The sequence below is a fragment of the Thermobia domestica genome, chromosome 10, assembly GCF_964235325.1.
Source record: "Thermobia domestica chromosome 10, izTheDome1.hap1.1, whole genome shotgun sequence".
NCBI lineage: Eukaryota > Metazoa > Arthropoda > Insecta > Zygentoma > Lepismatidae > Thermobia > Thermobia domestica.
The window spans coordinates 29,029,421-29,054,329 of NC_137463.1; the positions used below are offsets into that span (position 1 = coordinate 29,029,421).

The following is a 24,909-nucleotide window of genomic DNA, read 5'->3' on the forward strand; positions in this document are numbered from 1 at the left end:
ATACATTACCCAGTACATCAACTGTTTATTGATTTTAGAAAGGCTTACAACTTGATTAGGAGGGAAACATTGTACAACATTCTTACAGAATTTGGAATACCGAAAAAGCTAGATTTATTAAGTGTTTAAATGAATCCCAGAATAAAGTCCGAGTTGAAAAATGCGAGCTTCCACGTCGAGATTGGCCTGAAACAAGGATATGCGTTATCTCAGTTATCATTCAGCTTTGTTCCGGAGTGCGCTATAAGAAAAATAAAAGATAGGAACCAGGGCCTAGAGTTGACTAGTATTCACCAGGTTATGGTGTATGTTGCTGATGTAAATCTGATAGAAGAACAATCGAAAGAAATGCAGAGGCCTTATTAAACGCTTGCAGGGACATGAGTAAATGCAGAGAAATCTAAATACAAGGAAGTTTACAAGGATGGTAATACGACAAATTATGAATGCGTTAAAATATCAGTTAATACTTTCGACACAGTGGATACTTTCAAATATCTTGGATCAGTATTACCAGACCAAAATCATACCCACAAAGAAATTAAATGTCGACTGAAATCAGGAAATTCAATGTTATTATTCAGTTCCAAATATTTTTTCGTCGCGAATTCTGTCAAGGAATTTAAAGCTTAAAATATATAAAATGATAATCATGCCTGTTATGCTTTATGGTTGTGAAACATGGTCGCTTACACTGAGGGAAGAACGCAGACTGAAATTATTTGAGAATAAAATTCTGGGACGAATATTTGGACCCAAGAAGAACGGGAATGGGGAATGGCGGAAACTTCATAAGGAACAAATACATAATTTATACGGTTTACCAAACATCGTTAGAGTCATCAAGTCTAGGAGGCTCAGGTGGGCAGGTCGTGTAGCCAGAATTGAAGAAATTAGGAACGCTTTCAAAGTTTTAACTGGAAATCCAATCGGGAAACGCCCATTAGGAAAACCTAGGCCCAGATGGGAGGACAATATTAAAATGGATCTAGCAGAAATAGGAATACAGAGTAGAAAGTGGATTGAATTGGACAAGGGGGATACGGACAAAATCTCGCGGCCGAAACCTCGCCGCCCAAAATCTCACGATCCAAAATCTCGCCGGGCCAAAAACTCGCCACCCAAAATCTCACCTGCTCAAAACCTCGCGGACCAAAATCTCGCTTGGCCAAAACCTTGTGGAATGAAACCTTTCCTTAAAATTTACCCAATCAGTTTGTTAATATGCAATTCTATATTATTATTATTATTATTATTATTATTATTATTATTATTATTATTATTATTATTATTATTATTATTATTATTATTATTAATAATAATAATAATAATAATTTTAATAATAATAAAAAAGAAGAAGAAGATACAAAATATCGTGAGCGTGGGCTTTGTTTGGTTATTCCCGTTTCTTCCTACTTTCTTCGTTCCATCATTTCCTTCATCCTGATCATCTACGTCTCCTTTAACCTACAAAACATAATCGAGGGATGTAAAAATTCAGATATTATTTCATACTTTCATAAATATTAGATTTTGTTAGAATTTCCTAAGATCAGCGTCAAAGTGAAGTAAAAACCAGCCCAGGTTCAAACCCCATTATGTTGCAAATTTGATCGAGACCAATCGAGTGGTTCAAGAGTTATTAAGTCACAAACGCAGCCACTTTCATTTTTATGTATTTCTATATGTCTCCATCTTCCTCTCCCTCTTCCCGTCAAAGTAAAATGATAAAAACCATCCCAGGGTCTAACTTAATGTGTGTGGCAAATTAGATCGAGATTGGTCTCGTGGTTCAAGAGTTATTAAGTTTTATTTATATTTAAATATATTCCCCTTCTCTTTGTTGTGCCGTCAAAATGAAATTCTAAAATACATCCCAGGCACAAACCTCATTTATGTTGAAAATTTCATCGAGATCGGTCGAGTGGCTCAAGAGATATGATGTCAAAAAATAGTCATTTTCACTTTTATATAGGATAGATTTTCAAAGCACGCGTTAGAATTTTTGTTCTCATTATTTAAAATGCAATTATGTGTTATTGCAAAATATATACAAACAGCAATAGAGCATTCAACATCGAAGAAATCGTCGTGACAACGTTTTATACTGACGACATTTCCTCCAGGCGAGATTACGTCCTGCGTAGTTGAGACCAGGCGAGATTCTGTGTCCCGAGATCAGGGCCGCGAGGTTTTGGCCAGGCGAGATTTTGGGTATGACGAGATTTTGGGACGCGAGGTTTTGGCCGGAGAGATTTTCGCCCGCGGGTTTTGGATAAGCGAGGTTTTGGCCCGCGAGGTTTCGGCCCGGCGAGATTTTGGGCCGAGAGGTTTTGTACCCAAACCTGGATAAACACAACTGCACAACAAACATGAGTGAGTGGTTAGCTTTCGCGCTTCTATCGTGAAGTCTGGGATTCAACCCCGCATTGGACCATTTTGACAAAAGTTTTTCTTAACCCGTAAGTAGTCGCGCCATTTTTTGCAACGTAAGTACTCGCGTGGGGGTGCCACAGACCCCCATATTTTTTGTTGTTTTTTTAGCTGTTAATAAAAATATTGTCGTGAGAATTGCTAGAGACATTCCTTATAACCTTTCTTTTCGGGCCTTGATAGAACGCTTGTTCTATTTTAGGAAGGTACTGTAAGTGGCAGAAGTATAACCAACTTCATTTTCAAGAAAACCACTAAGGAAACTTGCTGGGAGTCCAGGAGACCCCCACGCGAGCACTTACGGGTTAATTCCATCTGTGAATGTAGAGATAGTGCGTGTATTGTGAGTCCTGGCTGACTTCCTTTCTAATCGTTTTTAAATCTTTGTTATTACTAATTACCAGCAGTGATGTATTTACGAAGAGGGTTGGGGTAGGGATATCTTTCGGATTGAAGCCTCTACCCCGAAATTAGGAATTTCTAAAACAAACTAAATATTAGTTTTGCCTTTACTCATAAACCTCAAGCTGTCCTCAAATAAAAAATTAAGAATTTTTAGAAAAACCAAACATTATTCAGAAAAAACCCTCCCAAATATTTTTATAAATCCGATACTGATTATTTCTATCAAATGGTATTCAAGCTTGTGTCAGGAAGGTTATTGTTAAATCATTGCACAGCTACAGTATAACGGAAATGTGGAAGTATGCCTTTACGAATATATTGAAAAACGTTCGCTCTGACGGATATATTAAGAAACATAAGTTTAATTATGTGCTAGAAGCTAGAGTACTAAGCTCTAAGAAGTGAAACACAGATGACTAAAAAGAAATGATCTAGAGAAGAAAAAATGTCGATAATTCAGAAGTTAAAATCAAGTTAAATAGCTTCTAAAATTGCTCTCAAATAATTTTTACTTTAATTCATAAACCATGTGCTCCATCCATCATAATGGTGAATTCCAGAGCGAAATATGGCATTCAGGTCATGGAATCTTACTTAACTTTAGAGTATACTATAAGAAAGCTATTTAAACAGAAAAATCATGAAAATGAAAAAAGCCAAAATTTCCAAAATTCTCGTTTTTTTCCCAAAAAAGCCGGCTTTTTATGTGCAAAAAACCATCGATTCAAAAAAGCCGGCTTTTTTGCATCTCTAATTAAGAGTATACGTACTCCAGGAGGGTGTCCGGTATTTCCATTCTCAAAAGCTGACAACTCTACGGAGCTATTATAGACAGAACAACGTGAAACGGATAAAGTTTTACTATTTATGTAGGTGTCGTCTCAGTATTTGTTTTGTAAAACAAACAAACAAAAAAAAAAAAAAAAAAACAGTTAAGAAAACAGAGTCAGTTTCTATTAGCTTTGGATATACCTATCTGAAAAATCTTTAATATGAAGTAATTATAATACATCCTTATTCTATCGGTTGAAAAATTTAATTAATTTTTAATTTAATATTGCAGTAACGCCTTGTAAGTTATAGAAGACAGATTAAAATTATAACTGAGTGATCACGAAAGAAGTTGTGCACTAAAGATAGTAGAAAGACACGACGGAATCCCGACAGAACGAGAAATCCGACTGAGACAATAATCAACAGCTGTCAGAGTCTAACTCTACATTTCACCGCGTAGATGGATGGCCGAATGCACCTGAAATATCGGCGATTTAACATCGGTTAGGAGCCATTGTTGACATTTTATTCAATAATGTGTTCTCCACGTATTATATTGAATTTCTAGCAAATCGAAATTTGAGAAGGTAGTCTCAAGGGCCTTAAAAGAATGCTATATTTTAGATCTCAAGACAGAATGACAAACGCATAATGACGAAATACGCTGATACAATAACGCATGCCACACATTTTATACTTATTTAGCTTTCTATAACACCGAGAAACAGTTGATTTTACCTCACAAAACTTAAGTACCAATCATTAATCCACGGAGTTCTGGCAAAATAGCTTTAAGTTGGGTAATGGCTCAGCACATCGGCTCCGATCGTCATTTCTGGATTTATCGGGCCTTATGCAGAGTCGTTTTGTAACGTGATTAGTGCAATACTAAAGAGTTCGACTAACATATGTTTCCTGTAGTAGTCAGATTTTTAGTAGTACGCTAATCATGGGTCAAAACGACTCTGCATAAGGCGGATTATCTCTAAATTTAAGAAGAAAATCAATTGCCTCATAATGCTGAGTCAACGCCTAAAACTCATTTATTTATTTGTTTTTTTTTTTTTTTAAAAAAAAGAAAAAAACTTTAACTCTTGGTGCAACAGTCCTTAGTAGGCCACAGCCTACCAGGTGCTCATGCTTTCGAGGAAATTTGACTATAAGTTTGAAATAACGTGAAGTTAATCTTTCTTCTTGACCGAACCCACCACTGCTTGATTTGATTTGAGTTTAGTGTCCCTTTCAACAGCGAGGCTATATGAGACGTGGACCCATTGATTAACGTGGAATCCAAACCACATGAGCTCCCGCCGGAAATCAAACACGGGTCTTCCACGCTAAAGGCGCGTACGCTTAGCCTCAAAGGAGCTCCCGGCACTACTTGAATTCGCTGATCTTACGGGAACAGGTATTGCAGTGAGAATAGAGCATTGGCGCCGAAAATGCCATACCCATCGGAAATAAATCACAACTACGCACCATATTTCTTTTTCCAACAACTTAGGACTGGATGTGTAAATTTGACTATAAGTTTGAAATAACGTGAAGTTAATCTCACGTTTTAAAACTTGCTGAAAGATTTACTTCAAATTCGCTATGCATTTCCAAAGTTACTAACAAACAAATTGTAAGTAAGAGTATTGACTTTTTGATTAATTGGATAATTTGAAGTTTAACGCCGCTTTTCAACATTAAAATTACGCTTGTATGAGACTTGTACTTACGACTTAATGTGGAATCCAAGTTTCGTTAAGTTTACATCGCAATTCTAACCTGGATTCCCACACCAAACACTCCTATGTTTACCATATAACTCTAAAACAACCGAGTTCTGTACCACTTCCTTTTGGGAACAGTAGTAATAATTAGGTTTGATAGGTACGTTAATTTGAATCACGTAGAAAAAAGTTCACCATACTGTCCTAAATACTGCGAATTAATATTGAAGGGTTTACTTAATTTATCTCAATAAAACAGCGCGCTGAACACTGATCAAGTATATACAAGAAGGTAAAATTAAACAGAATCAAAGTCCTGCCTGTTCATCATTAGCTGCGTTGTAACAAGTTTCATTTCCACATGACAAGTCAACTCCAATCAGTATCAGCTGCATGCCAAACATGAAACAGTTGTCTTGACTTATCAGTTTTATAAATACACTAATGCGTGTTTCTGTGTATTTTTACCAAACTGTGCGTTACATAATCACGCCACAACGGTTGAACCGATTTTGATGAAATTCTATACCCAAAGACAGGCCTCAGCCCGAGAAAGATTTGTATCATTTCACTTTGATGAAACAAATATCACGAGTTGAAATAACTGATCACCGATGTGTCCTGAGTTCCTATAGCGACTGGAAGCAGCCGTATGCGCAATATCTGCGTTGTTGCAACCAACGGCGCTGACTTTCCAAAATGTATGTGGGTGCATATCAACGGCGGGACGTGTTATATTTTTCCAGGGGAGTCTCGATATTTTTTGATTGATTTCTTTTTAGTTAAAATCTTTTATGAACGCTGACATAAAGGACTGTGCTCGATTCTATTCACAATATACTGTAGTTCCATTTTTTATTGTGTAACTGCCTTTGACTAGGCCAGAGACAGGCAAGGAAGGGGGAGGGGAGAAGTGTGTTGCTTCGTTGCCTTTGAACAAACACATTTGAAACAAACAATTATGTTTTAGAGGTTAAAAATTTTAACTTCCATTTCAACATTTTAACTATTTATTATTTATTTATTTATTTATTTATTTATGTATTTATAGTAAGAAGTATAGCTAGTGAGAAGCATTTATTTTATTTTGTTTCTATCTAAAAATTCTATGGGTGTGGCGCATCCACAAGATTATTTGTGTTGGGTAGTCGGCGCGCATGGTTGCAACGATGTCTCCTCATTGTTGATTTTGCACGCTGTTTTATTTATATTATACAAGCTGCTCTCAGTTTAACTTCATTTCTTCTTCTTCTTCTTCTTCTTCTTCTCAACCTCGTTTGAGACACACAAACGAAGGCTATAGTCCAATTCGTCTGTATCCTTAATATTGTTTAACATTTACTATGTCAAACTAATTTGTATTTGTGGTCTGTGGATGAAATACTTCATTAATAGGTTATCCTTGATTTAATGTTTATTATATCAAATTTGTCTTTATCGTAATTTGAAAGTGTTTATTATTTCTTTTGAAAATTATTCTTGTTGTTTGTTATTTTACAAAAACAGGCAATGCACAATAGCTAATGCCTCTCATCACCGTTGTCAAGTGTCAAAAGCATTAGACATTCAGAAATAACGCATTACTTTTTACTCAAACGTATCTTGTACTTCATTAACAATATTGTACATTAAAATAAATCCCAGTTCACGTCAACCATAATGATCACTAACCATACAAAATTCACTTAAAAAATACTTGAACAGTTTCTTATGTCATTGTTCGAAACTCAAACTATGTAAAACATTTTTGTTTCACTTAACATCATAATTTCAACTTATCTTCTATACCTACATGTGTGTGGTGGTATTTTAGTGAATACTCTCTGATTAGCACGTTGTGGTTAACTAAGTTAATCACATGTGACTAATTAATTTAGAGCAGAAGGTACCCTGGTTTAGCCACAATAAACTTACATTATGAGAATACAACCTGTTAATAATCTGTCTTTTTTTCTTTCCTAATTCAATGAATTAACTATGAAGCAGTTATTGAGCCGAGGCCTCTAGAACAGTAGAATTGTTTCTTAAAGTGAACAGTGAGAGATGAATAGAAAATTTTCAGTTTTCTGACGAATACATACAACTGATAAATAAATTATCTTTTCTTATAATTACAACATAATCCTTCTATTGTCACTAATATTAATTCACTTCTACTTATTCACCTTGTAAATACTGTATATTCCTCGGAAATGGATACGTTACTTATAATTCGATTTCATAACTATTTATAAGTTGTTGTGATGTCTAACCAGAAAGAAAACATTTTGAATTTCGTATTTCATATATTTCCATTTTTACAGAATACGCATGCGCACGTCTAGATTTCCGTAGTTGCCACATTTATTTTTCTCACCCGAGGTACTAGGGTTATATTAGTTAATCATTTCCAAATCAGCTTATTAGTTGAACTGCAGACTCTGAATAAAAAACGTACACCCACCTTAGTACAGAACTAATAAGATACTAACTAATCGGGTGACTAATGCTTGATTAACGAATTCTCTCTGAATATCGCCCTTTTTTTTAAGTTTTCTTCATTCAACTGCGATCTTTTTAAAGTTCGAAATTCCTGACAGCGACAAAATAATCGCAACTTTTTTAGTGATTAAATTACTTTCCATTAAACTTTCTAAACACTTTTTGGTGACAAGAATAAAGTTTAGTTCATTGATAATACAGGAATTTAGTGACTTTTGAATTACTGATATTCACTGTCTATTTTCATAAGAACGAAATTGGTAACAGTGCTAACAATAATTGGAAGAAAGGGAAGGGAATCACAAAAAATTTGTCTGGGAGTCCATCAAATTTATGGGCGGCCCTGTTGATTTGCAGATATCACAATCAATAAATTTAAACCTGTACGTGTCCAACCACAAGATATTTTCCTGTACACGTATTATGATCAGTCTGTTCCGTTCTAATTACCATCCTAAAACTAACGGATGTTCCACTCATATCGAAGATAGTCCCAACAGTATCTCATCGCGTAAATACTTGATCGGTTGCGAAAGTTTTGAGGGTCAGTTTAGCGAGAATGTAATGCATTCCATGAGAAAGATGAGACGGTAACACTGTACTTCGTAGTCGCTGAGGAAGGGTGATAGCAGAGAGTTCCGCGAGTCACTGTTGTTGGTGTGCTCGTGTTTTCACAGAAATGCGATAAGTGGTGTGAGGTACTTGCTTGTTTTTACGTCGCAGTGAAGATGTATCGATGTTCTGTTGAAGAACTTGTGTTTAATGTTAAACACTGATGGATTAGTGGTGCCAATAAGATATGTCAGAGAATGTTTCTGGATCCGCCATGAAATCCAGCCAGTTTGAGATTCGAGGTTCTGGCTGCCACATTCACATTCTTACAACTACGTGTTCAAATGCACTTAGAAGTTGAAAAAAGAATATTCAGCACCTTTTGTGATTTCATTTCTCACACATACAGGTATGTCATATACAAATTTCAGGGTTCCCACTCACTTTCCTAAAAAAATTTCCAGGATAAATCACCAATTTTCCAGGACTTCGACACAGGAAGGTATAACAGAATTGCAACTATAGGTTCAATACTTACAACAGTGAAATGAAAAATACAGTAGCTTATGCAGTGAATATTAATGCAAGTACAGTATTAATACACAATAATTAAATACACAAAGCGGAGCGTTTTTTTTTTTTTTTTTTTTTTTTTCGCCTTCCAACTTCCATTATACGTAAGCCACCCGATCCATCCACATCCAGCACATGTATTTTCATTCTTTCTATATGACATTTTAATTGTGCACCAAACAAATTTACAAACAACAAAAATTTATTTTTCGTACATGGTATCTTCATTGAGTGACAGCGTGATAGATATAATTAGAAAAAAAAAATATGTTACAAGTTTTTCAACTGAATATGGAGTTATGTGATTTCATCTAGAGACAAAATCTCTTTCTTCTTTGGTGAAGCTGCTCTACAGATAGCATTCGATTTTTTCAATAAAGTAAAGCAAGACATCTGCTCTGCTTCGTGTGCAAGCTGGTTTGCTTCAGTCTTAAAAGCTTCACTTGTTTCCATCAATTTCCTTTTCTTTCTTTGCAGCTGCTGTACATTTTCACTTATATCTTTCCTCTTGCTCTGCACTTGACTTTCCCTTACAACAGTCCTTATTTTCTCCAGCTCTGCCATATAGTGCTGCCTTGCATAGAAGGCATGATGCAGCATTTCGTTCGTAATGTTGATTGAAATAAGGTCTTTATGCGAAATGTTATCTACACCAATCGCAAACGGACTTATGATTTTTCCTTAACATTTTCAACAAGCAGATCTTTATTTACGCTGTAGCCCTGTTCGACAGCAGCCTGTCTATGAGACAAAACCAGAAGCTTCTTTATGATTAACTACAAATCTTTAAATTCTTCCGAAGCATCCCTAGCCCTTTCGGCCCTGGCGGTAACATATGTGTACATCATATTTTAAGATTAATATAATTAATCTGGAGGATTCAAAATTGCTGGGTTTTCATGTCAGTATTCTTTGAACTTCTCTAAATCATTTTTCGCTATTTCTCTGGCGCTTTCATCATTTGTCAGGTAGCTACGCACATTTCTTGTAGAGTAGTTTCAGGGGCTATCACAATGAATGAACCTCAGCCACGTAGGCTGTTTTACTCTTGGCGAAACAAACTCCAACTTGCAACAAATCCTCCTCCTGTTTTAGTGATGTTTTTTGAAAAAGAAAATGAAATGAAATCTTTGAGTTTTACGTCCCACGGTTATGCCGGTTATGTTAAAGGAGACGGTGATGATGAGTAATGACTGAAATGGTGGAATGAAGAAAGTGGGAGGAAACGGAAGAACCCCGAAAAAACCCACGCACGCGGTGTTTGTCTACCACAAAGTTCACTTGGCGGATGTGTTTTGAGTTTCTAAACTTTGTAGATCACAATGATGTGTTCGATTAATGCCATTTTGATTTTTATATACATATTTCAAAACTATTGCACGCAAATTTTACGTCCGTATAATTCTCTAAATATGACACTTGCATACAAAATGACGGTTGTATTTCATTTGTTAAGTCAAAAAGAACAGTAAGACAAAATAAAAATAAAATCGATGAGTACACAAAAAATCAGGGCTGAAAGGGCTAGTTTCACCTAGATATGACCTTGTCACAAATAGCATCCATATGAAATTTTACTGAGGAGTAAGTACTGTTGAGAAAATAGACTGATTATGGAGGACTGATAACATAACACTGCACAGTTTCTGGAGGATAGTACAAGTGAAAATAACATCCAAGAATAGGTTGACAGACTAGTAGATGAAAGAAGAGAGAAGTTCTCCCAGCCAACCACCCAGTTGGAAGAAAGAAAGCCTACCAATTAACCACACATGCAGGATTACGACAAATTATTATTCAGCACAAAAACCGGAATAGCGATCAATTAAAATCTTCATTATAATTATGAAAAATTTGATATTCAGTATTTCTGTACATTTCAAGTACAGAAATGCATTTTTAAGAACATTTCCAGGATGTTTCCAGGACAAAATCAATTCAAGGACATTTCCAGGATTTCCAGGACATTCATGATATTTTGTTTCATTTCCTCTTCGTTTACCATTTTTATACACTCTCTGGGGCTATCTTCGGGTAGGACACCCTGTACTAAGTGTTAAAATTAGTTGAGGTTTGTTCCTTTCTTTGTCTCAAAGAATAACCATGATAAAATCTTGTATTACAAAATCTATTGTCATTTTGTTACTGTGTTGTATTGCACTGCATCATTTCGTACCTGTGTTGTTTTGAGCCGCGATTATTCGCAGACGTCGCACATTCATTTCAAACAAGGCTACATTAATGAAGAAAATTAAACTAAACAGAACAAACAAGAACCAAAGACGAAAAAGTAGAACACACAGAATTTACAGGAAATCTGAGGCTATAAATTGAAAGATAACTGGATCGTTCACCTACCTTTTCGTCGCGTGACCCCAGAAGCATGTCCAACCACGGGTAGTAGCAGCCGTCTTCAGCTAAACCTTGCGGGTTGAAGCAATGGCCACAGCACAAGAGAGCACTCATGGCTTGCAATGCAGAGAACTGAAGCTCTGTACACGGTTCATCAGCTTCTTGATTCGTTGCAGCACTACACCCGAACGGTTTACCGAACTTTCCACTCCAACCAGCAAATAACATGAACAAGTTCTTTCGCAGATCCCTCTTTAGTAAAGTCTGACACGTTTCCACTGAAAAAAATATATGAACGTTTTAAATATAGTCTCCAATACATGTCTGTTCGAACACGACAAAAATACATATATATCTATCTGCATATAAATAAGAGTAACTTAACTAAAGTAAATCAAAATTATAGATAAAAACAAAATAAACTTCTCCAAGTTGTTTCGATGCTCTTTGGCATCTTTTTCAACGTCATCTTCAACTGCCAAGCCAGGCAGATAACACGTAGGTAGAATGCTCGGATTGTCAAATCTTACGTTTTCCCCGTAAGTTTTGTTTTACCGGCACGTTTTATGTTACACGTTCTCATTTTCCCGGTAAAATGATATCTTCTTTTTTTAAAAAAATAAATAAATAAATAAATAAAAAGTAATAATCTTGGACATTTTAAAAACATTTTGATAAGCTACTGTAGCGTGAAAAGAAATATATATCGCAAAGAATGCGAAATCAAATGAAACACAATTTTGTTGACCCGAAATGGTACAAGCCATAACTTAGTACAAAAAGATAATAATAAAGTACTTCAGCAAATTATCATAAAAATTCCTGCATCAGCACAGACCTCTAGTAATATCTCAAAGAAAATGAGTTTACACCAGTGACCACACCTGGAATTACTAGTACCAGAGATAAGCGTGTTATAGTAATTAAAGTATGCTATAACTCATACCAATACGGTAAAGTTTTCAAACTATACTTACGGGAAAAGCTCTTGATCATCTTCCGTATAAAGTTGCAGAAGTGTAATTTAATTTCTCGCACAGTTGGAACATCTTTATCAGCTTCACTCTCTAGATACAACCGGGCGCCATCCATGTATTCAACAAACGTAGGATGTAACGATTGAGTCTCACGATCTAAGACGCACGGACTGAAAAAATAAACATAAAGGCATGAAACGACATATAACGTCGAACCTCTCACCAATATTAAAAATTAATATTTAAAAGAGATCAGATGAAAGAGGAAAAAAACGAAGATACACTATTCTTGTACAAATTACACTACTCATTTTATGGTATACACATAATGTACATTTAACACTAAGTACTTGTACTGATGATACACAAAGAGTGAAAAACTCGATGACCGAATCGGGATTCGAACCCGAAATCTTCGGCGTACCGTGCCGATGCGTTATCCATTGTGCCACCTAGTCCGTTTTCCATAAAGCCATACACTCTCTCATTTCTGAAGTCGGTGCTCTTTACTTAGACCATATGGCTCATACCACAACCTAGCTGTTGTGGTTGGACAATCCAGTGTCCATATTCGGAACACCTCTCACAGTTGTATTATTAATGTGCTATCATTAATATATATATCATCGTATTAAGGCTAACCTTTCACCTACTTTTGACCCACCTTAAAATCATAGCAATTCTGAGAATTCTGTTGGGAGCATGTCTGGGAATTATATTCAGTAGGGAACTCCTTTCGCAACCACCATATTGCCGAAGTATGCATTTTTGGATGGCATATGTGTAGTTTGCTTTACGCTAAAATGGACCACTAATGAATGGCTTTTGAAGTTCGAAATAACGCGTGTCGAAATTTATTTTTCCCACGCTTTTAGTTAATCCTATATTTGGAACTATGCATTTTCCCCCACAGGTTCATATTAATTTTTTTTTCTTATTTTAGTGTAAGGAATCACCTCTTTCAGCTCGTTGGTACAGTTTTTAACAGCCTGTATTAATATTGCAGTACTTTATTTTGTTTTCCTGTAACTTCTGTATCTCGAGCCTAGTTCATTGTTTGGGAGGCTATTCGAGCCCTCCAAATTACCCTTCCGGATCCGCTGTTGTTTTTGTGTAAGCAATGTAGGAACTGTAAACCAAATTACATCTATACGTATCCTAAGAAAAACCTTCAATAAATTAAAGTCCAGAAGTGTATGCAGACATGTTTACATCCGAAGAGAACCGTTTTGAACATCTTTTACAAAACAAATTTCAAAATGGTGTTAATTTCAGTATACAGAACCTTTTCGGACATCCTGCACTATGAATAGTAAATCTAGTTTTATATTAGTAACGTTTATATTATAATATGACTCCATTCGAAAAAGAAAAGTAGCACTAATCTGATTTTCACGAAGCTTTGCACCCCTTGTAAACAATGCAGACTGCAGTGCAGAAATGTTGCCAACTAATTAAACAAAAAATGTTATATGCAATTTTATGCTAAGAAATGAATAAACAAATTGAAGGGGGAAAAACAATGAGATTAAAAATAAAATGGCATGGGGTTGTGATAGGAGAACCAGGAACCATTTTCTCTCGTTTGCAGTGGCGTACGCACTGCTCTCCTGAATCTTTGAACTACTATGTAAACGCAGACACGCACCAGGAGGAAGAAAAATGAAATGAAATCTTTGAGTTTTACGTCCCACGGTTATGCCGGTTAGGCTAAAGGAGACGGTGATTATGAGAAATGAATGAAACGGTGGAATGAAGAAAGTGGGAGGAAACGGGAGAATCCCGAAATGAAATGAAATGAAATTTTTGAGTTTTACGTCCCACGGTTATGCCGGTTAGGCTAAAGGAGACGGTGATTATGAGAAATGAATGAAACGGTGGAATGAAGAAAGTGGGAGTAAACGGGAGAATCCCGAAATGAAATGAAATGAAATTTTTGAGTTTTACGTCCCACGGTTATGCCGGTTAGGCTAAAGGAGACGGTGATGATGAGTAATGAATGAAATGGTGGAATGAAGAAAGTGGGAGGAAACGGGAGAATCCCGAGAAAACCCACGCACACGGTGTTTGAACAACACAAGCACCAGGAGGAAGAAGGGCAGAACGTTGAATTTCTTCTACCAGTGTAAATTACAACTGAAACTTACTATCCTCTAGCTGAGAATCTACCTAAAATGTTAGGATTCAGAGTTACATGATGACTTAGTGTTCCTACTAGCAGATGGTTGAATGGATGGATTAAAGTTTATCGTCCCCTTCAACAACAAGGTTCTATGAGATTTGGACCTACAGCCGAACGAGTGATCCGAACTACATGAATTTCATCCGTAAATCGTACGCGGGTTTCCCGCCCGACGACGAGTACGCGGATCATATAGCCACAGAGGAGTTAATTACCAGATCTAGAAACATGTGCAGTTGTACTCACGACTTCTATTCAAAATTGAGCTCTTGGGGGGCCGAGGTGGCTCAGTGGTAGAGCGTTCACCTCTGGCACATGGGGTTCCTGGTTCGATCCCACTCGCGCCAAGTGAACCTTATGGTAGACAAACACCATGTGCGTAGGTTTCCTCTGGGTCCTTAAGTTTCTTCCCACTTTCTTCATTCCACCATTTCATTCGTGTTTTCATCACCGTCTCTTTTAGCATAGCCTGCATAATCGTGGGACATAAAACTCAAAAGATTTTATTTTATTTCATTTCAAAATTGAGTTCCTTGTACGTTTCCATCACAGGCGAGCGAGTGTTTGGAACAAGCAATTGTTCATTCTGCAAGAACTTGAAAACTACTAAGTTTACTTATTTATTGAATAGAGAATTTATTATTTATTTCCTTTGTTATATGTCATAAAATACCTATAAAATATATTTTGAATCCTCGTGACTTATCCTTTCATTTGATATCTAACAGAAAAGTTACGCCATGAACTAATATCAGTCATGAGAGTATGAAGACTATCGACATCTTATTCAACAAATTCCAAGAAACTTTTTAGATTCTACATAGGAATAAAGACACATTATTTAATATGCACATAGTACGGTACCTCCTCTTAATTTCACTGCAGCCAGAAAAAATAAGACTCAAAAGTTATGAACATTCCTATCCAATATTATAAAAATTCTTAAATTTTGAATATTCCTTTGTACATTATTTCATTGCTGGCACCGAATATTCGGTTTTTGCATCTTTTAAATGGTCATTTATTCTGATCGCATTTTAAAAAGGCGATATACAAATGATAACTGAAAAAATTAGCCTCATATTACTTCATAATGAATCACTAAAACAGGTTCTTTAACTTCTCTCTATCCCTCTCTCTCTCTCTCTCTCTCTCTTTCTTTCTTTCTTTTTTTAATTGACCATTTTCTCATCTCTAATGAAAGGTCAAACAAAGATCTGAAATACTATAAGGAACTTATTATCTTCAATAAGAACAGCGAGTTCATTTGATTTCTCTTTTTCATTTTCTTAGCCCATTTTCATGAAATGACACAACTGTTTGACAACCATTCTTTGTGAAAAACTGAAAAATAACCATGAGTTAGCAACATTGAAAATGAGACTAATAACAGTTTATTCTTCCATGAGTAAATAGTACACAACAAATGCAATGTATTATGGTAATTAATGTATTGTTAAGGCACAGTAAAAACATTTAGGATCCGGCTCAAAGTATGTATCTATATGGGATCGAATTTGTAAGAGAAAACTGTTACAACAAATGACAAAACACACGAAGTGCGCGCCACAATTTAAAGATGTCGCCCGAGGAAGCCAGCAGGTTAACTGCTGCTCCGAGTTATTCTGTTAAACATAAACAAGGTAAACCCGTAACTGCAGAAGAAAAGCAAATACTTTATCAAATGATATCAACGTTGTTCAATTCACTTGAAGAAAATTAAGACCTATAATAGCTAATTTTCATGTTCTCATAGAATATTTATTTACTTACTTTGTAGTACTGAAGTTAGTACTTGTACATTCGCATGTTATACAATGTAAGAAAGCACATCGCAGTAGCAGAAATACATGCACGTGCTGCAGCAGAAATATTGCGGGAAACAGACAAAACAATTTCCTCTTCACCAATCAGCAAATAGTCGTGCGCGCAGTGATACAACATCAAGTTACGCGGTTTGTTTTTGAAGGGTGCAAAGGACTGTGAAAAACGCTTTAGTGTCATAAACACATCTTTCAGTCTTCTATCGTCAAATTTTATGTTCTATGGACTACGCGCATCATTTTCGATGATGAAACATAGTCACGGGAGCGTATCATAGTAATCGCATACTGGTGCAAGCGTAAAGCCGACGTTCGATGCGCACTCATGTTATTGTTCTGGATTATTCCATAATGTATCTGATAGTAACTGGTACATTGCGTTGCGTCTGTTGGCCCGTAAGCGTAAGGGCTCACACATAACAGTATCCTTTCGCTAGCACTTGAGAATTCAGTACTGACCAATGTGACGCCGACTCTGATACACAAACCATACGTAAAGACGTTCATAAAATCAAATCATTCTACATGATTCCATAATACGTTCTTCAACGAAAACAGCTAAAGGCTTCATTCTATACATCACGATCAGAATTTTACCAACTACTGGATGCTTAGCTACGCTACAGCTATAGGTTTATTTACTTTCCATAGGGTGATCACAAATTCAAAGTCACTTTGTGTATATTACCTTACTCAATATGAAATGGTGTAATATTTTTATTATACAAGACTGAAACCTAACTCAAAAGTGAAGAAATAAACAAATATACCTTATTCCGAAAGTACCATGTTCGGCCACCAATTCAAGGACTTTAACCAGTTGTAAACGTAATGCATCACGCCGACGCCGTCGTCTCATATTTTCTTGTTTTCTATCCACTGCTTCCCGAATGTACAAGACTAGTTCTTCCATTAAGTCCCTAAATAATAATAATAATAATAATAAAAAAAATAGATCAATTAGTAAGTACGGAAAGTGATAATCGTATTAGTACATAGCCAGTACAATTTATGTTAAGATCTATTAGAACAAAATACGTAGATTTCGTTAAAGTGAAGCATCGATGCCCTACATACACAATACATTCTAATTTACACTCTTAATTCGTAGCTTAATATCGTAACTTAGAACGCAACACCTAAGAAATATTACATCAATTAGTAAGTAAGGGTCATCTGTATGTTATGCAAAAGACTACTTTACTGACAAATGATTTTATACACAAAAATTACACAAATATATTTTTACGAAAATATTGCGCAAAAAAATCATAAATAATAGAAATGACATATAATAATATTTGTATTTATACAACTAGACAAAACAAATAATTACATAAAATTAAGAAAAAAACTCCATTCCGGAAAAAACAAAAACTGCGTATCTCTACACAGATGTAAGATTATTTTAAAGTTTTCCAAGTTCAACATCTTGTAAATTTCTGTAAAACTTTCGTGACAGAAATCCTGATATACATCTGAGAGGTCAGTGCTGGTGCTTGTTCTTGTTTTATCCCCAGATGGATCAGAGTATATTTTAATTAATCTTTCAATTTGTTTTCTAGTTTCTATTTCGAACCATTGAAGTTTGTAAGTGTACTTGTACTTTCGCACCCAGCTTCAGTTTCTCTATGTGAATGCACTCATACAGTTCACAATTTTAATTTTCCCAATTTATTCCCTGGCGCCAGGTTTCCGATTTTTTTTTAATTTTTTTTTATTTTTTTAAAATCATTTTAAGTACCGTGGACGCCCATCTTTATCTATATGTGAGCTAGAGGTATACTTGTAGGCAGCCACCTATTGGCATGGAGACAACTAAACAGCTCAGTTCATTTTACAAATCATATAAAAATACATTAAAGATTTAGATAATACATTATACACAATCCACCTTACAGGGTTTTCTGTTAAAAGCTATCAAAGAGGATATTAATCATCCATTGAGAAACTGAATCAAAATCTTTGTTTACAACAATTACCTATCCTCTATTGGAAGATTTTAAGCTAGGACAGATTATTTTACAAAATATTAAGATTTACATAACTCTCTCTCCTGTATTTTCAAGCCTGTCTCTGATAGTAACGTTTGAATCCAATATTATCAGCTACTCAGACAGTCAACTTCTCTCAACCGTACTATCATCAGACAGTCTTCACGTAAAAATCATCTGGTGAATGTTATCAAGAAGTCATAAGACAACCTCTGCTCAATAGTTATCAAAGATCATTTTTTTAAAATAACAAGTAGAAGAACCACTTTTGGTTTGTATGGCATACTATTTTTTCAATAAATATTGAAACTGGAAGTGGTAGTTAATTTATGCCACGTCTTATTATTTAAACCGGAAGTGTAGTATATTTATGCCACGTCCGGTTTTAGTAAAGAGACTAGAGTAGACATGTGTGTTTGAAACACTTAACTCACTGCAGAAAAGCACTTCTCGCTCTCTGTTGCTGTTTTTCCTCTATACTAATCACCGTTAAAATCACAAGTGGCTCATTTCGACCGCTTCTGGCTTTAGTAGGAACCAGAATGGAGATCGAATATATTCTTGGGAGGTTTACCTGATTACAGAAGACTGTTTCTCACTATCTATTATGTTTTTTATTCTCTAAGAATCAACGTTAAACCGGAAGAGGTTGATTTCAGACACTTCCTGTTTGAGTACAGGGTTAAGAGAGAAGATACTTATTCTTAGAACGATGAATCGATTCCAAAAACCGTTTTTGCTATCTTACAGTTTTTGCTCTCTAGAGCCTTACTGAAACCAGAAGTTGCATTGTATTTCTATCACTTTTGGTTTTAGTACAGAGTTAAGGACGAAAATAAAATGTATTCTTGAGATCCTTAATTAACTGCAAAATTCTCTACCTATTAGTTTTTTCTCTATAGTGAGCAACGTAAAACATGAAATGGTTGGTTTCTAGCACTTCCTATTTCAATATCATCTCCAAAATGAACTCGATTCCTAAATTTGATGGTATTTCATCACGTAGTTCCTGGGATTTTTGTCTCCCAGACGCACGAACAGACGGACAGGATAAACATACAAAGGAGTTTTGGTGAACCAAACTCAAAAACTTGTCTCTGTTGATACGAGGGAGGATCAAATGAAAACCTTAGAACAGCAATACATTTTAGAATGTAACAATGTAAAGGAAACCTTACCTCTCACTTTTCAACGTAGTCCCCTTGACGTTGAATGCAAATACTCCACCGCTTCGGAAGTGCATGGATACCACGTTAGAAGAATTCTTTTGGTCGAGATTGTAGCCACCAGTGCACAGCATTTTTCACCTCTTCATCACTACTGTTTTTTTGTTTGTTTTTTTTTTTTTTTTTATCCAAACACATGAAAGTCACTGGAGGCAGTCTGGTGAATACGGTGGATGAATGACACTTAAATTCGATGTCAACGGTCAAACGGGCAGTAAGCGATCATGCGTTGTCTGCAGTAAAAGGACACCAGAAGACAGAAGTTCTCGTCGTTTACATCTGATTGCAGGATGAAGTTCATTTTTTCAGCAGGTTTGAATACGAGGCACTGGTATTGTCGCTCCTTTTTCCATGTACGCTCCAAAATTACTCCCTTTACATCCCAGAAGAGAGTGAGTAGACCTTTCCTGCTGATGGTTGAGTGCGGATTTTTTTTTTTTTTTTTTGTTTGTTTGTTTGTTTGTTTCGGCGAAGAGCTATGCCACCATTAGTTGCTTTTTTTTTTTGGAGGGGGGGAAGTTGATGATAGTGAACCCAGGTCTAATCGCCTGTAACAATCCTGTCCAAAAATGCATCCCCTCGACGTTGAAATAACGCAAAAATTCTTCACAGGCGTCGACGCAACGATCTTTCAATTCAGCAGTTAACTGACGTGGGACCCATTTTGCAGACACCTTATTGAAATGCAGAACATTATGCACAATGTATTGAGTTGAACGAAAGCTAGTATTCATGATTGTGGCGATTTCTTTATGCATAATAGGCCTGCTTTTCTTTACAAGCTGTTCCGCTAACGTAATGTTTTCGTCGGTTACTACGCGGTGAGCCTGTCCCGGCCAAGGAGCATCTTCCAGAAATGTTATGCCACTTTTAAACTTCCTACACCACTTGTATACTTGCTGCAGGTACTTGTATACTTGCTGCACGAGTCACTATACTCTGCTGCCATCTTGCGATGAATTGGTTTTACACCTTTATTGCTCAAAAACTGGATCATCGAACGCTGTTCTAATATGGTGCATGTGGACAGTAGGGTGGCCATTTTGATACAGACGCTATTATGTTTGTCGTTCTTCCTGCAACACTCTGCCATCTGTCAGTCATTAACTGCAACTCAAGGCATATTATTGCCACGTATCAAAGCAAATGTCCAATTTTACGGCATTTGATTGCATTTTTAAGGTTTTCATTTGATTCTCCCTCGTACATGCACTTTGAAGGGAGCAAAGAGATTTTAAATCTCCCAATATGTCATTAAGAAATAAATGTCGATACCATGTGTGAAAGTTACTGAACCAAACACATCTTTAATGGGTAGGATATCATCTTTTCGTGTTGATAACTGGTAACTAATTTATAACTAGCAAATAAGTTTATTCTGACATACAAATTTCTAGTTTCTGATCTTCTTACACTTAGCTAGACACAGTAATACGGACTTAACACACATAACATATTCCAACCACATGCACAGCATTTAATTTTAATCTGATGTACCAAGTGAAATTTGCTCTATAATTTGAATTGCTATAATAATAGTACTAAATAATAATAATATAAGATAATCATCATAAAACATGTAATTTTCATTATCGTACGTAATCTTAAAATTAACTCAAATCGTGAACTAACGATGCTACGAAACTACCGACTGACCGTAAAAATGCCTCTAGCACTACCAAAACATTGCCTGAACTTGATGTGCATCTAACAACATACAATGAGCATTTTATACGTAAGTACTTACTTTAAAGCATCTGGATTGACTCTGCCAAGTGCTTGAACTGCTGCGTCCCTAACATCGGCTGCTTCATAACGAAGTAGTGGAACCACCAACTTGTACAGTCCAGTTGGAGAAAGCGTACCTCCTCCAGGTGATTTACTATCTGTTCGTTCTGAAGTAAGACTATCAGGGGAAGAACTAGTAAAAGAAAATTTACAGTAATATTTATAGTTAATTGTGAAAGCAACATAGTTAAAAAATTACATATCAAGTAGAAAAGAAAATGTCTAAAAGTATGAATGATTAGTAAGAACGACGGCTCTTATATAACAATTTCAACCAGTAATAATATATTGTGGCCATCTTAAATTCCCATCATAATGCTTTCATGAAAACAAAAAGTATCACAAGAACTAAGAGTTCACATTTTAAGTGAAATTGAACAAGAGTGTTGAATCATTTAATCGGGACGCTTCATATATTGTCAATAAAATTAACAGTTTCCCTGTAAATTTAGAAAATTTAATGAGAATTACTAACTAAACGGAAATAAAGAAAAGAAAACTTGAATATTCTTAGGCGAATGCGCCTACTTACTACTTCGTGTACAGGTAAGTAAATAAAAGATATACATTAAAGAATCCCGAATCGGGACTAGAAAATGAATTACTTACCAGAAAATATACCAGACACTACAAAAGCTTCATCCTAAGCGCTTTAACGCGTGCGATTATGCTTTGTTTTATTTTCTGGTAAGTAATTTATTATACAAGTAATTTATTATTATTTATTTTTTTTAATTCAATTTCTTCCTGACAAAATTTAGATTTCAGCACTTGAAAATGTGTGATGAAGAACGGTGTATGGATCATGAAAGCAATCCGAAAGTTAACTGACTAGTTGGGTTGGTTTGGAGGAAAATATTTCTTTTTGCACCAAGACTACACGAGGTCTGAATCTACAGTTCAATTCAGATTCAAACAAAATTAACTCCCACCAGGAATCGACCCTGGGCTTGCCATGAACTCAACTGTGAGAAGTATTTCAAAAGTAAAAGAAAGAGTAATGCTGTAAAGGAGGAAATCGAATTGATTAGGATATAATAATGAGGCAACGCTAAAGACCAGATAACAGGCAATATTAACCATGAAAATATATTGATGTTATCTATGTGTGAAAGTATATGCTTTCTAGTTGATTCTTACCAAAACCTAACAATGAAAGAATGGAGATCAGGATTGTTCGAATTTTACCCAGCATAAAAATCCCCAGTGGTTTTATTTAGGTAGAACTCACATAAGAAACCCACAATAAAACCCAAAAAAGTCCTTTCAAAAATATACTTCAAAACTTGTATTTAAATAACCTCAATGTCATTATAATTACTTTCTTCAATCATGTTTCTCTTAGTACATGTCCAGTTTGAGATTTGGCTTAAAATATGTATTTATTAGGAGATCATCATTAGAACAGAAGACCATTAAAAATTAAAAAAAAGAAAGAAAGAAAAGCCTAAGAATCAATAACAAATTTTGTTTTGCGTCTGATCAAATTCGCTATAACACTTTTCAACTGTTAGCAACTAAAATTAAAAGGATCTTGTCTGTGGTGGCACCACGAGAAAATGGCTAAATCGTTTGAAATGAATTTTTGGATTAGTTACCATATACCTCAAACTGTGTTTTTATCTGTTACTTTGATTTAAGGGAGCATCCTAGGGGAGTAAAGGAAAGTTCAAAATTTACGTACAAAAAAATATAGTATGTCACGAGCCCACCAAGTTAGGAAGTTGAAACTCGGAAACTTTTCATTAAAAATAAGTGGGCACGTGTTCTATTGTTTCTGAAAATTTTCGTTTTAACGGGAGGGGGAATATTCTATAATTACTTTCTTCACATTGAAAGCGATGTCTGTTGTTTGTGATCGCGTCACGGGGAAACAACTGAACCGTTTGAAATGAGTTTCTGGACATAGTACCTACCTCATGCTGGAATTTTTTATGTAACTTTGCTTAAAGATCGTATCCTAAGGGAGAAAGGGGTTCAAAATTTGAGCCAAAAATCTTATGGAGTATTTATTGTTACACTTTCTTTGATTTGCATATTCTTAGTGAGAGAGGAAGCTCAAATATATTCCATGAATCTAATTCTTCCCGAGCAAAGAACGGACATTTGGAATGAAAATCATGTTTTTGAAATACATACTCACGTATTAGCACAAACAAATAATAATATGTCTTTCTCCATGTGTCAGTTAATTACAAGTCGAAAACGCTTCACTTAATAACGGAAATTACTAAAGATATACCTCTTCTCTATCTTCTCAACACTAATGGCAGTCAGACTGTGAAATTACCAAATTGTTTTTGCGTATCTGTGGAGTATGTGACGTATAGTACAATTATCACATGTTACAAAGGCCCTTTAATCGTAAAATTCATTGTAAGAAAGTAAACTGCCAACTGGAAATGAGATTTTTTTTATCTATTCCAACATTTCAGTTCTTAAAAAAAAAAAAAAAAAAAAAACTTTATTTAAAAAAAATTAATGAAGCCGTTTTTTTAGCCTCTCTCTCTCTCTCTCTCTCTCTCTGGTTCCTGAACTTGAGGAACTATAATAGAGAATAGTAACATATCTTCAAGGTTAGTATTGATTGATCGGGACATATAACAAAAAGAAGAATCTAATCAATACGAATCTAATGTAATGTATCAAGAATCTAATGTATTCAATACGAAAACATTTATAATCTGAAATTATCATAATATGAATTCACCACAATGAAATTTAAATAAATAAATAAGTTAGGCCATAGCTTGAATAGAAACTTTATCATTACAGATGTAATGGAAAATATGTGTCGTAGAAGGGGAATGTGGAATCAAAGAACACTGAAATTAATGTGCCTTATTAAAGCTGGTAATTTCTACATCGAGACGAAAAGTTAGGAAACAGCAGTGCAAGGGCAAATACAAAAATAATAAAACATTTACATTCTACACGGATACGGAACATGTGCTTCGCACCGACCACATGAAAAGTGAGTGAGGGCTTCGAGAATCGAACTTCTAATTCAACCATCACAACTGTTCATTAATATAGAAGCTGTTTCCCAAGCACAATCGGAATTGTGATACAGTCCATGTGGCTTAAATGGCTGAGAACTGACCTCAGAGAGTAAATAAAAGGCTCAAGAAGCGAACTGGATAATATAATGGTTAGCGCATCGGCACAGTAAGTCGGAGACACAGGTTCATTTCCAAATAGTCGTTCAGTTTTCATTCTTTGTATTCACACTATACAAAGAATATTATATATGAAAAAGTTCGTTATTTCCTCCATTCACCACACCAAACGACCCATATCAGTCTGCAGCTTAATCTTAAGATTAGTTTTATTGTTTACTTTTATAGCCTTGTATATACCTGTAAGAGGTTAGAAAATTGTCCGAAGAATACAAATCTTTGAGTTTAACGTCCCACGATTATGCCCTTTAGGCTAAGGGAGACGATGATTTAGACAAGTGAATGATGATCGAAGAATTGGTGGAATGCGAATTTGGGAGGAAACGGGAGTACCTTAGAAAACTTGGACACGATGTTGTCCACAACAAACTTGCTTGACCGGGGATCGAACAAGGGACCACACGCACCAAAGGTAAGGACTCTATCACTGAGCCACCGTGCCGTCAGCTGGA

General features: G+C 35.5%; 1 protein-coding gene across 1 annotated transcript in view; it reads right to left on the minus strand.

The window, feature by feature from the left end:
- fry (microtubule binding protein furry) overlaps positions 1 to 24,909 on the minus strand; it is a 1,411,512-nt gene that overhangs the window by 1,234,002 nt on the left and 152,601 nt on the right. The window contains exons 20-23 of the mRNA XM_081727912.1: positions 21,238 to 21,411; positions 17,041 to 17,190; positions 12,266 to 12,435; positions 11,295 to 11,566 (exon numbers count right to left, since the gene is read on the minus strand). Of these exons, the coding sequence (XP_081584038.1) occupies positions 11,295 to 11,566; positions 12,266 to 12,435; positions 17,041 to 17,190; positions 21,238 to 21,411 (766 nt within the window). The remainder of the gene's footprint in view (positions 1 to 11,294; positions 11,567 to 12,265; positions 12,436 to 17,040; positions 17,191 to 21,237; positions 21,412 to 24,909) is intronic.